Here is a 13,362-nt window from a genome sequence, read left to right as displayed (position 1 = left end):
CTCTGCCCCCAGGTACGCTGTGTCCATGGCGAGGAAGATCGGAGCTCGTGTGTACGCCCTACCAGAGGACCTGGTGGAGGTGAAACCCAAGATGGTGATGACCGTATTCGCCTGCCTCATGGGACGGGGTATGAAGAGGGAATAACACGTCAGCCACGCCATCAGCCTGTGCCTCAGCCTCTAGCCTGTTTGCTAAAAGGTTTAAACAATGAAAACAGCCATATTATATTAGATACATATTGAATGAATGACAGCGGCCATATTGCTCCACAGCTGATTTGATGACTCTGTATATCTGCCTTTAACTTAAGACACTGTGTCACACTGTATGTGATGCTGTAGTTTTTCTTTGACCTCTGTGGTGAACTTTAGACTGGACTATGGTTGTTATAGGACATGTCATGTGGGGGATGACTGGAATCGCTCTCACAACAGTTCTTAGATGAGAGATTGGACTAGAAGATTCTGTAGGATTCGAGAGAGAGAGAGAAAGATTGAGAGAAAGAGAGAGAGAGGGAGAGAGAGAGAGATTGAGAGAGAGAGAGAGATTGAAAGACAGAGAGATTGAGAGAGAGAGAGAGAGAGAGAGAGAGAGAGAGAGAGAGAGAGAGAGATTGAAAGACAGAGAGATTGATAGAGAGAGAGACAGAGAGAGAGAGAGAGAGAGAGATTGAAAGACAGAGAGATTGAAAGACAGAGAGAGAGAGATTGAGAGAGAGAGAGACAGAGAGAGAGAGAGAGAGATTGAAAGACAGAGAGATTGAAAGACAGAGAGAGAGAGAGTTTCTTTGATTGATAACTTTTCCATCTGATGGCCTTAAGGTTCAGTCGTAAACGGGTCCCTAGTTTAGATTATTAACCAAATTACAGTAAACATACCGACACAATAGACATTCCATGTTATTAGTATGTTTTACTGGTATATATGTTATTCCATGTTATTAGTATGTTTGACTGGTATATATGTTATTCCATGTTATTAGTATGTTTGACTGGTATATATGTTATTCCATGTTATTAGTATGTTTGACTGGTATATATGGCCATGCCTTTAACAGAAAGGTAGCCAATCAACTATGCATAAACAATCTTTTTTGTTGTTGAAATAATGTAGTCGTTGAAAAGCTTTAAATATCCCTGACCAGTTAGTGCTGTGTAATGGAACCTGTTAAAACTATGCTATTGTTGCTGTGGTGAGAAAGGATTTGGGGAGAGAAACTGGAAGAAGTCTGTCTTGTGTTACAGAGTCCTGTCTATACAGATTAAATACAACTCTTCATGATATCACCTGCTTCTGTTCGTCATGCTTGTTTCAGATGGAGCCAGGCATAGTGTGTGTGGATGTTTGAGTGTTGAGTTGAGTTGGTACGAGTGGAGCTGTGTTTGGTGTGATCTCTGACTGCTAAAGGGCATAGTGGTGGTGTGTTTGGTGTGAACTCTGCCTGCTAAAGGGCATAGTGGAGCTGTGATCTCTGACTGCTAAAGGGCATAGTGGAGCTGTGATCTCTGACTGCTAAAGGGCATAGTGGAGCTGTGATCTCTGACTGCTAAAGGGCATAGTGGACCTGTGATCTCTGACTACTAAAGGGCATAGTGGAGCTGTGATCTCTGACTACTAAAGGGCATAGTGGAGCTGTGATCTCTGACTGCTAAAGGGCATAGTGGAGCTGTGATCTCTGACTACTAAAGGGCATAGTGGAGCTGTGATCTCTGACTGCTAAAGGGCATAGTGGAGCTGTGATCTCTGACTGCTAAAGGGCATAGTGGACCTGTGATCTCTGACTACTAAAGGGCATAGTGGAGCTGTGATCTCTGACTACTAAAGGGCATAGTGGACCTGTGATCTCTGACTACTAAAGGGCATAGTGGAGCTGTGATCTCTGACTGCTAAAGGGCATAGTGGTGGTGTGTTTGGTGTGAACTCTGACTGCTAAAGGGCATAGTGGTGAGTTACTGGAAGAGGAGTGTGTATGTATGCTCATCAGCAAGATGTAAAGGTAACTATTGAAATAAAAGAAACACCTGAAGGATACAAAGTACAGCAGGTATTTTCACACAGGTGTGGATCCTGAGTTAATTAAGCAATTAACATCCCATCATGCTTAGGGGTCATGTATAAAAATGCCCAGTTGCCCATAATTATTTTGGCAGAAATGATTATGAACAACCAATCAATCAATCAAATCAAGTTTATTTTCTATAGCCCTTCGTACATCAGCTAATATCTCGAAGTGCTGTACAGAAACCCAGCCTAAAAACCCCAAACAGCAAGCAATGCAGGTGTAGAAGCACGGTGGCTAGGAAAAACTCCCTAGAAAGGCAAAAACCTAGGAAGAAACCTAGAGAGGAACCAGGCTATGAGGGGTGGCCAGTCCTCTTCTGGCTGTGCCGGGTGGAGATTATAACAGAACTATGCCAAGATGTTCAAAATGTTCATAAGTGACAAGCATGGTCAAATAATAATCATGAATAATTTTCAGTTGGCTTTTCATAGCCGATCATTCAGAGTTGAAAGCAGCAGGTCTGGGACAGGTAGGGGTTTCATAACCGCAGGCAGAACAGTTGAAACTGGAACAGCAGCAAGGCCAGGCGGACTGGGGACAGCAAGGAGTCATCATGCCCGGTAGTCCTGACGTATGGTCCTAGGGCTCAGGTCCTCCGAGAGAGAGAAAGAAAGAGAGAAGGAGAAAATTAGAGAGTGCCAAGATTTTCAAAATGTTCATAAATGACAAGCATGGTCAAATAATAATCAGGAATAAATGTCAGTTGGCTTTTCATAGCCGATCATTAAGAGTTGAAAGCAGCAGGTCTGGGACAGGTAGGGGTTTCATAACCGCAGGCAGAACAGTTGAAACTGGAACAGCAGCAAGGCCAGGTGGACTGGGGACAGCAAGGAGTCATCATGCCCGGTAGTCCTGACGTATGGTCCTAGGGCTCAGGTCCTCAGAGAGAGAGAAAGAAAGAGAGAACGAGAGAATTAGAGAGAGCATACTTAAATTCACACAGGACACTGGATAAGACAGGAGAAGTACTCCAGGTATAACCAACTGACCCTAGCCCCCCGACACAAACTACTGCAGCATAAATACTGGAGGCTGAGACAGGAGGGGTCAGGAGACACTGTGGCCCCATCCGATGATACCCCCGGATAGGGCCAAACAGGAAGGATATAACTCCACCCACTTTGCCAAAGCACAGCCCCCGCACCACTAGAGGGATATCTTCAAACACCAACTTACAATCCTGAGACAAGGCCGAGTATAGCCCACAAAGATCTCCACCACAGCACAAACCAAGGGGGGGGGGGCGCCAACCTGGACAGGAAGATCACGTCAGTAACTCAACCCACTCAAGTGACGCACCCCTCCTAGGGACGGCATGAAAGAGCACCAGTAAGCCAGTGACTCAGCCCCTGTAATAGGGTTAGAGGCAGAGAATCCCAGTGGAGAGAGGGGAACCGGCCAGGCAGAGACAGCAAGGGCGGTTTGTTGCTCCAGAGCCTTTCCGTTCACCTTCACACTCCTGGGCCAGACTACACTCAATCATATGACCTACTGAAGAGATAAGTCTTCAATAAATACTTAAAGGTCGAGACCGAGTCTGCGTCTCTCACATGGGCAGGCAGACCATTCAATAAAAATTGAGCTCTATAGGAGAAAGCCCTGCCTCCAGCTCTTTGCTTAGAAATTCTAGGGACAATAAGGAGGCCTGCGTCTTGTGACCGTAGCGTACGTGTAGGTGTGTAAGGCAGGACCAAATCGGAAAGATAGGTAGGAGCAAGCCCATGTAACGCTTTATAGGTTAACAGTAACACCTTGAAATCAGCCCTTGCCTTAACAGGAAGCCAGTGTAGGGAAGCTAGCACTGGAGTAATATGATCAAATTTCTTGGTTCTAGTCAGGATTCTAGCAGCCGTATTTAGCACTAACTGAAGTTTATTTAGTGCTTTATCCGGGTTTATCCAATGAAAGAGGAGGCGGGGGAGTAGTTGTCTGACAGGATTAGAAAACATTTGAGGGAAAAAAAGTGATGGAAGAAGAGGAAGAACAGAATTCTGCAGAAGCAGCAGAAAAGCAAAACATTCTGCACATTACTGTCCTGTTTCCAGCTGGTCTAAATTCAATACTCAATGTGATGCGAGCGAAAGCTAACATGTGCTTTTCTAGCTGATGTTAGCTAGACAACAGTTTATCCTTTGTTACCAAGTTAGCTTGCTAGTAACAATTTAATCCTGCAGGCTAACTAGCCAGATAAATAAACTCAGCAAAAAAAGAAACGTCCTCTCACTGTCAACTGCGTTTACTTTCAGCAAACTTAACATGTGTAAATATTTGTATGAACATAACAAGATTCAACAACTGAGACATAAACTGAACAAGTTCCACAGACATGTGACCAACAGAAATGGAATAATGTGTCCCTGAACAAAGGCGGGGTCAAATTCAGAAGTAACAGTCAGTATCTGGTGTGGGCACCAGCTGCATTAAGTACTGCAGTGTATCTCCTCCTCATGGACTGCACCAGATTTGCCAGTTCTTGCTATGAGATGTTACCCCACTATTCCACCAAGGCACCTGCAAGTTCCCGGACATTTCTGGGGGGAATGGCCCTAGCCCTCACCCTCCGATCCAACAGGTCCCAGACGTGCTCAATGGGATTGAGATCCGGGCTCTTCACTGGCCATGGCAGAACAATGACATTCCTGTCTTGCAGGAAATCACACACAGAACGAGCAGTATGGCTGGTGGCATTGTCATGCTGGAGGATCATGTCAGGATGAGCCTGCAGGAAGGGTACCACATGAGGGAGGAGGATGTCTTCCCTGTAACGCACAGCGTTGACATTGCCTGCAACGACAACAAGCTCAGTCCGATGATGCTGCGACACACCGCCCCAGACCATGACGGACTCTACAAGGGGGGCACTTAAACATTCGTAGTGTCATTCCAAAAAGTGATCAAATTCAACATCTACTCACAGACTCCAACCTTGACTTTCTCTGCCTCTCAGAGACATGGCTCCATAAAAACTCTCCATCTGCTGCTTTGATTGTGCCTGGCTACAATGTTTTCAGGAGAGACAGGACTGAAGGAAGAGGAGGGGGTGTGATGATTTACATTAAAGAACATATCCCATGTAAACAAATTGAGTGGTCATGTGATAATGAACTAGAATGTATTGGCCTGAACGTTACACTGTCTCCCCAAATGTCTTTTACCCTTATTGGAATGTATAGGCCACCTTCCACCAAAAGTGTGTTTTTTGATCAGTTTAATAACATGCTCAGGGAATGTGATTTTGGGAAAGATGTCATCTTAATGGGAGATTTTAATATTAATTATGAAGACAAGTCTTGTAGGAAAACCCTCAAATGGATCACTAATACCTTTGACCTTACACAGCTAGTTAAAGGGCCAACCAGGGTGACTTGTTGCTCTAAAACACAGATTGATTTGGTGTTCAGTAATAAACCAGAGAGAGTGGCTAAATCATTCAATATGGTTACTGGGCTATCTGATCATAATCTGACACTTATAGCCAGAAAGCTGTCTAAGAACAGGTTTAACCTCTCTACTGTTAGAAAGCCTGATCAACTAAGAATACCTAAGAGTGAATTAAACTATTTTGAAAACGTCCTATACAGACGTGGAAGCTGATAGGTTTTTCTATCCATAATCCAGACTACAATAAATGGTTTCCTAAAGAAAATCACATCCAAACCTGGCCAAAAGAGCCCTCTTCCTTGGCTAAATGGAGAAATCTGGAAATTGATGAAAGAACGAGATTATGCTCTAAAAATAGCCCCAAGATCCAAATTAGAGCATGACAGACATAGGTTTACCATGTTGAGAAATAAGGTGCTGAAAGAAATCAGACAGGCCAAGGCAAACTTTATTTTTTAACATAATTGGTGAAGCAAAGGGAAATTCTAAATTGATCTGGGAGAATCTAAAAATGTTTACAGGGAAAGACCATAGTAACACTGCAAAAAGACTAGAAATCATGGTGAATAACAATCTAACACAGGGTGCAGTCGAAATAGCAATAGCCTTCAATTCCTACTTTGACTCTGTCAGGGTACTGACACAGAACCCCTCCACTGGTTTCTTGGGCTCAGTGCTAGTAAATGACACTCAACCTGTCTTCATCATAAGGGAGGTTTCTGGGTCAAAGGTGAACAAGGTGATTAGCTCACTAAAGAACTCTAAAGCCAAAGATGTCTTTTTTTGACTTTCTTAAAAACTACAGAGTCACTCATGGGCCCCATTACTAAGGTCACCAACACATCTATTGGTCTGGGGGTGTTTCCAAGGGTATGGAAGTCGGCCATAATAAAGGCCATCTTTAAATCAGGTGACCCTGCTGACGTGAGTAACTACAGGCCCATTAGTATACTACCTGTGGTGTCAAAGGTTACTGAAAAGTGTGTAGCAGAACAACTGCCCACCTCAACAACAGCCCCTTCACATTACACTCCATGCAGTTTGGCTTCAGAGCGAAACACTCCACAGAAACGGCCAACTGCTTTCTTCTGGAAAATTTGAAGTCCAAGATGGACAAAGGGGGCGTTGTTTGGTGCTGTGTTTCTGGACCCAAGGAAGGCTTTTGATACTGTTAACCATGAGATTCTCATTTAAAACTTCTCTAGGGTACGTGGGACGGTAGCGTCCCACCTCGTCAACAGCCAGTGAAACTGCAGGGCGCCAAATTCAAAACAACAGAAATCCAAACATAATTTAAATTCCTCAAACATACAAGTATTTTACAGCATTTTAAAGCTACACTTGTTGTAAATCCAGCCACAGTGTCTGATTTCAAAAAGGTTTTACGACGAAAGCACACCAAAAGATTATGTTAGGTATGAGCCAAGTCATAGAAAAAGACAGACATTTTTCCAGCTAAAGAGAGCAGTAACAAAAAGCAGAAATAGAGATAAAATTAATCACTAACTTTCGATAATCTTCATCAGATGACACTCATAGGACTTCATGTTACACAATAGATGTATGTTTTGTTCGGTGAAGTTCATATTTATATCCAAAAATCAGAGTTTAGGCAGGACGCTACTGTCTCACTTGGCAAAAAGCCTGAGAAAATGCAGAGGCAGAGGGCCAAATTAAAATTAATTACTATGAAAATTAATATAAAATCAAACTTTCATTAAATCACACATGAAAGATACCAAATTAAAGCTACATTGGTTGTGAATCCAGCCAACATGTCAGAATTCAAATAGGCTTTACAGCGAAAGCATACGATGCTATTATCTGAGTATAGCAACATTGTAAACAAAAGAGAGAAAACATTTCAACCCTGCAGGAGCGACACAAAACGCAGAAATAGAAATATAATTCATGCCTTACCTTTGACGAGCTTCTGTTGTTGGCACTCCAATATGTCCCATAAACATCACAAATGGTCCTTTTGTTCGATTAATTCCGTTGATATATGTCCAAAATGTCCATTTATTTGGCGCGTTTGATCCAGAAAAACACCGGTTCCAACTTGCTCAAACGTGACGACAAAGTATCTCAAAGGTTACCTGTAAACTTTGCCAAAAAATGACAAACTTTGTAATACAACTTTAGGTATTTTTTAACATTAATAATCGATAAAATTGAAGACGGGATGATGTGTGTTCAATACAGGATTAAAACGATATGTAGCACGCCTTCTGTTTGATTGAAGTGCATGTCCAGGACACCAGGAGTGCCTCGACTTCAAGATGGCCGTATTTCTTCATTACACAAAGGAATAACCTCAACCTATTTCGCAGGACTGTTAACATCTAGTGGAAGCCGTAGGAACTGCAAGCAATTCGTTTAGAAATCTGGTTTCCCAATGAAACCCCATTGAATAGAGAGTGACCTCAACAACAACAACAACAAAAAATCTGAATGGTTTGTCCTCGGGGTTTCGCCTGCTAAATAAGTTCTGTTATTCTCACAGACATGTTTTAGAAACTTCAGAGTGTTTTCTATCCAAATCTACTAATAATATGCATATATTATCTCCTGGGGATGAGTAACTGGCAGTTGAATTTGGGTATGCTTTTCATCCAAACGTGAAAATGCTGCCCCCTACCCTAGAGAAGTTAAGAATTGTCCAAGTTCATTTTTCCCCCGATGCCTTGAGATGGATGAAATCATACCTTGAAGGCAGAACTCAGTGTGTCAGAGTGAGCAATGAGCTGTCGCCCACTCTTAGCTATGATGTGGGTGTGCCCCAAGGGTCAATACTGGGGCCCCTCCTGTTCAGCCTGTACTGGGTCTGAAGTTCAAATGTATGCAGATGATACAGTGATATATGTGCATACAAAGAGCAAACAACAAGCTGCACAAGAACTCACTACTGTAATGATCCAGGTTACAAAGTGGCTCAGTGACTCACTACTGTAATGGTCCAGGTTACAAAGTGGCTCAGTGACTCACTACTGTAATGGTCCAGGTTACAAAGTGGCTCAGTGACTCACTACTGTAATGGTCCAGGTTACAAAGTGACTCAGTGACTCACTACTGTAATGGTCCAGGTTACAAAGTGGCTCAGTGACTCACTACTGTAATGGTCCAGGTTACAAAGTGGCTCAGTGACTCACTACTGTAATGGTCCAGGTTACAAAGTGGCTCAGTGACTCACTACTGTAATGGTCCAGGTTACAAAGTGGCTCAGTGACTCACTACTGTAATGGTCCAGGTTACAAAGTGGCTCAGTGACTCACTACTGTAATGGTCCAGGTTACAAAGTGGCTCAGTGACTCACTACTGTAATGGTCCAGGTTACAAAGTGGCTCAGTGACTCACTACTGTAATGGTCCAGGTTACAAAGTGGCTCAGTGACTCACTACTGTAATGGTCCAGGTTACAAAGTGGCTCAGTGACTCACTACTGTAATGGTCCAGGTTACAAAGTGGCTCAGTGACTCACTAATGGTCCAGGTTACAAAGTGACTCAGTAACTCACTACTGTAATGGTCCAGGTTACAAAGTGACTCAGTAACTCACTACTGTAATGGTCCAGGTTACAAAGTGGCTCAGTGACTCACTACTGTAATGGTCCAGGTTACAAAGTGGCTCAGTGACTCACTACTGTAATGATCCAGGTTACAAAGTGGCTCAGTGACTCACTACTGTAATGGTCCAGGTTACAAAGTGGCTCAGTGACTCACTACTGTAATGATCCAGGTTACAAAGTGGCTCAGTGACTCACTACTGTAATGGTCCAGGTTACAAAGTGGCTCAGTGACTCACTACTGTAATGGTCCAGGTTACAAAGTGGCTCAGTGACTCACTACTGTAATGGTCCAGGTTACAAAGTGGCTCAGTGACTCACTACTGTAATGGTCCAGGTTACAAAGTGGCTCAGTGACTCACTAATGGTCCAGGTTACAAAGTGGCTCAGTGACTCACTACTGTAATGGTCCAGGTTACAAAGTGGCTCAGTGACTCACTAATGGTCCAGGTTACAAAGTGGCTCAGTGACTCACTACTGTAATGGTCCAGGTTACAAAGTGGCTCAGTGACTCACTACTGTAATGATCCAGGTTACAAAGTGGCTCAGTGACTCACTACTGTAATGGTCCAGGTTACAAAGTGGCTCAGTGACTCACTAATGGTCCAGGTTACAAAGTGGCTCAGTGACTCACTACTGTAATGGTCCAGGTTACAAAGTGGCTCAGTGACTCACTACTGTAATGGTCCAGGTTACAAAGTGGCTCAGTGACTCACTACTGTAATGGTCCAGGTTACAAAGTGGCTCAGTGACTCACTACTGTAATGGTCCAGGTTACAAAGTGGCTCAGTGACTCACTACTGTAATGATCCAGGTTACAAAGTGGCTCAGTGACTCACTACTGTAATGGTCCAGGTTACAAAGTGGCTCAGTGACTCACTACTGTAATGATCCAGGTTACAAAGTGGCTCAGTGACTCACTACTGTAATGGTCCAGGTTACAAAGTGGCTCAGTGACTCACTACTGTAATGGTCCAGGTTACAAAGTGGCTCAGTGACTCACTACTGTAATGGTCCAGGTTACAAAGTGGCTCAGTGACTCACTACTGTAATGGTCCAGGTTACAAAGTGGCTCAGTGACTCACTAATGGTCCAGGTTACAAAGTGGCTCAGTGACTCACTACTGTAATGGTCCAGGTTACAAAGTGGCTCAGTGACTCACTAATGGTCCAGGTTACAAAGTGGCTCAGTGACTCACTACTGTAATGGTCCAGGTTACAAAGTGGCTCAGTGACTCACTACTGTAATGATCCAGGTTACAAAGTGGCTCAGTGACTCACTACTGTAATGGTCCAGGTTACAAAGTGGCTCAGTGACTCACTAATGGTCCAGGTTACAAAGTGGCTCAGTGACTCACTACTGTAATGGTCCAGGTTACAAAGTGGCTCAGTGACTCACTACTGTAATGGTCCAGGTTACAAAGTGGCTCAGTGACTCACTACTGTAATGGTCCAGGTTACAAAGTGGCTCAGTGACTCACTAATGGTCCAGGTTACAAAGTGGCTCAGTGACTCACTACTGTAATGGTCCAGGTTACAAAGTGGCTCAGTGACTCACTACTGTAATGGTCCAGGTTACAAAGTGGCTCAGTGACTCGTGTTTGCATCTCAATGTGAAAAAAACTGTTTGCATGTTTTTCACAAAGAGGGCAACAGATGCTACTGAGCCAGATGTCTATGTGTCAGGGGAGAAGCTCCAGATGTCTGTGTGTCAGGGGAGAAGCTCCAGGTGTCTGTGTGTCAGGGGAGAAGCTCCAGCTGGTATCTGATGTTACTGAGCCAGATGTCTGTGTGTCAGGGGAGAAGCTCCAGATGTCTATGTGTCAGGGGAGAAGCTCCAGCTGGTATCTGATGCTACTGAGCCAGATGTCTGTGTGTCAGGGGAGAAGCTCTAGGTGGTATCTGATGTTACTGAGCCAGATGTCTATGTGTCAGGGGAGAAGCTCCAGCTGGTATCTGATGCTACTGAGCCAGATGTCTATGTGTCAGGGGAGAAGCTCCAGGTGGTATCTGATGCTACGGAGCCAGATGTCTATGTGTCAGGGGAGAAGCTCCAGATGTCTGTGTGTCAGGGGAGAAGCTCCAGGTGGTATCTGATGCTACTGAGCCAGATGTCTGTGTGCCAGGGGAGAAGCTCCAGCTGGTATCTGATGCTACTGAGCCAGATGTCTGTGTGCCAGGGGAGAAGCTCCAGCTGGTATCTGATGCTACTGAGCCAGATGTCTGTGTGTCAGGGGAGAAGCTCCAGATGTCTATGTGTCAGGGGAGAAGCTCCAGATGTCTGTGTGTCAGGGGAGAAGCTCCAGCTGGTATCTGATGCTACTGAGCCAGATGTCTATGTGTCAGGGGAGAAGCTCCAGGTGGTGTCTGATGCTACAGAGCCAGATGTCTGTGTGTCAGGGGAGAAGCTCCAGATGTCTATGTGTCAGGGCAGAAGCTCCAGGTGGTATCTGATTTTAAGTACCTTGGCATCATACTTGATTCCAACCTCTCTTTTAAAAAGCATGTGAAAAGGGTAATTAAAATAACCAAATTCAACAGAGGTAGCAAAACTGTACTTCAAATCTATGATACTCCCCCACGTAACATACTGCTTGACTAGTTGGGCCCAAGCTTGCTGTACAACAGTAAGACCTATTCAGTCTGTCTACAAACAGGCTCTCAAAGTGCTTGATAGGAAGCCCAATAGCCATCATCACTGTCACACCCTCAGAAAGCATGAGCTCCTGAGTTGGGAAAATCTTGTGCAATACACTGTCTGTATGCTACGTCTTGCTTGTTCTATGTTGCTCTGTCTGTATGCTACGTCTTGCTTGTTCTATGTTGCTCTGTCTGTATGCTACGTCTTGCTTGTTCTATGTTGCTCTGTCTGTATGCTACGTCTTGCTTGTTCTATGTTGCTCTGTCTGTATGCTACGTCTTGCTTGTTCTATGTTGCTCTGTCTGTATGCTACGTCTTGCTTGTTCTATGTTGCTCTGTCTGTATGCTACGTCCTGCTTGTTCTATGTTGCTCTGTCTGTATGCTACGTCTTGCTTGTTCTATGTTGCTCTGTCTGTATGCTACGTCTTGCTTGTTCTATGTTGCTCTGTCTGTATGCTATGTCTTGCTTGTCCTATGTTGCTCTGTCTGTATGCTACGTCTTGCTTGTTCTATGTTGCTCTGTCTGTATGCTACGTCTTGCTTGTTCTATGTTGCTCTGTCTGTATGCTACGTCTTGCTTGTTCTATGTTGCTCTGTCTGTATGCTACGTCTTGCTTGTTCTATGTTGCTCTGTCTGTATGCTACGTCTTGCTTGTTCTATGTTGCTCTGTCTGTATGCTACGTCTTGCTTGTTCTATGTTGCTCTGTCTGTATGCTATGTCTTGCTTGTTCTATGTTGCTCTGTCTGTATGCTACGTCTTGCTTGTTCTATGTTGCTCTGTCTGTATGCTACGTCTTGCTTGTTCTATGTTGCTCTGTCTGTATGCTACGTCTTGCTTGTTCTATGTTGCTCTGTCTGTATGCTATGTCTTGCTTGTCCTATGTTGCTCTGTCTGTATGCTACGTCTTGCTTGTTCTATGTTGCTCTGTCTGTATGCTACGTCCTGCTTGTTCTATGTTGCTCTGTCTGTATGCTATGTCTTGCTTGTTCTATGTTGCTCTGTCTGTATGCTACGTCTTGCTTGTCCTATGTTGCTCTGTCTGTATGCTACATCTTGCTTGTTCTATGTTGCTCTGTCTGTATGCTACGTCTTGCTTGTCCTATGTTGCTCTGCGTGTGCTCACTGCTCAATGATTGTCTATATTGTAATTGTTTTTAATAACCTGCCCAGGGACTGCGGTTGAAAATTAGCCGGCTGGCTAAAACCGTCACTTTTACTGAAACGTTGATTAATGTGCACTGTCCCTGTAAAAATAAACTCAATCTCAGCCCTCCACCTCCAAATCGATCCGCTCCAGAGTACAGGCCTCGGTGTAACGCTCATTCCTTCAACGATAACACGAATCCGACCATCCCCCCTGGTGAGACAAAACCGCGACTCGTCAGTGAAGAGCACTTTTTGTCAGTCCTATCTGGTCCAGCGGAGGTGGGTTTGTGCCCATAGGCGACGTTGTTACCAGTGATGTCTGGTGAGGACCTGCCTAACAACAGGCCTACAAGCTCTCAGTCCAGCCTCTCTCCGCCTATTGCAGACAGTCTGAGCACTGATGGAGGGATTGTGCGTTCCTGGTGTAACTCGGGCAGTTGTTGTTGCCATCCTGTACCTGTCCCGCAAGTGTGATGTTGGAATGTACCGATCCTGTGGAGGTGTTGTTACATGTGGTCTGCCACTGCGAGGACAATCAGCTGTCTGTCCTGTCTCCCTGTAGCGC

The 13,362-nt window shown here is 44.4% G+C and overlaps 1 protein-coding gene across 1 annotated transcript in view; it reads left to right on the top strand.

Annotated features, from left to right (window-relative positions):
• Positions 1 to 1,284, top strand: part of LOC129858525 (plastin-3-like) — a 101,213-nt gene extending 99,929 nt beyond the window's left edge. Inside the window, exon 15 of the mRNA XM_055927830.1 lies at positions 13 to 1,284. Coding sequence (XP_055783805.1) covers positions 13 to 145 — 133 coding nt within the window. The 3' untranslated portion in view covers positions 146 to 1,284. The remainder of the gene's footprint in view (positions 1 to 12) is intronic.
• Positions 1,285 to 13,362: the final 12,078 nt, after the last annotated feature.

The sequence above is a fragment of the Salvelinus fontinalis genome, chromosome 6 (genome assembly GCF_029448725.1).
Source record: "Salvelinus fontinalis isolate EN_2023a chromosome 6, ASM2944872v1, whole genome shotgun sequence".
Classification (NCBI taxonomy): Eukaryota; Metazoa; Chordata; class Actinopteri; order Salmoniformes; family Salmonidae; genus Salvelinus; species Salvelinus fontinalis.
Note: the sequence above shows the minus strand (reverse complement) of the source record. Positions and strands in the feature narration are given on the sequence as shown.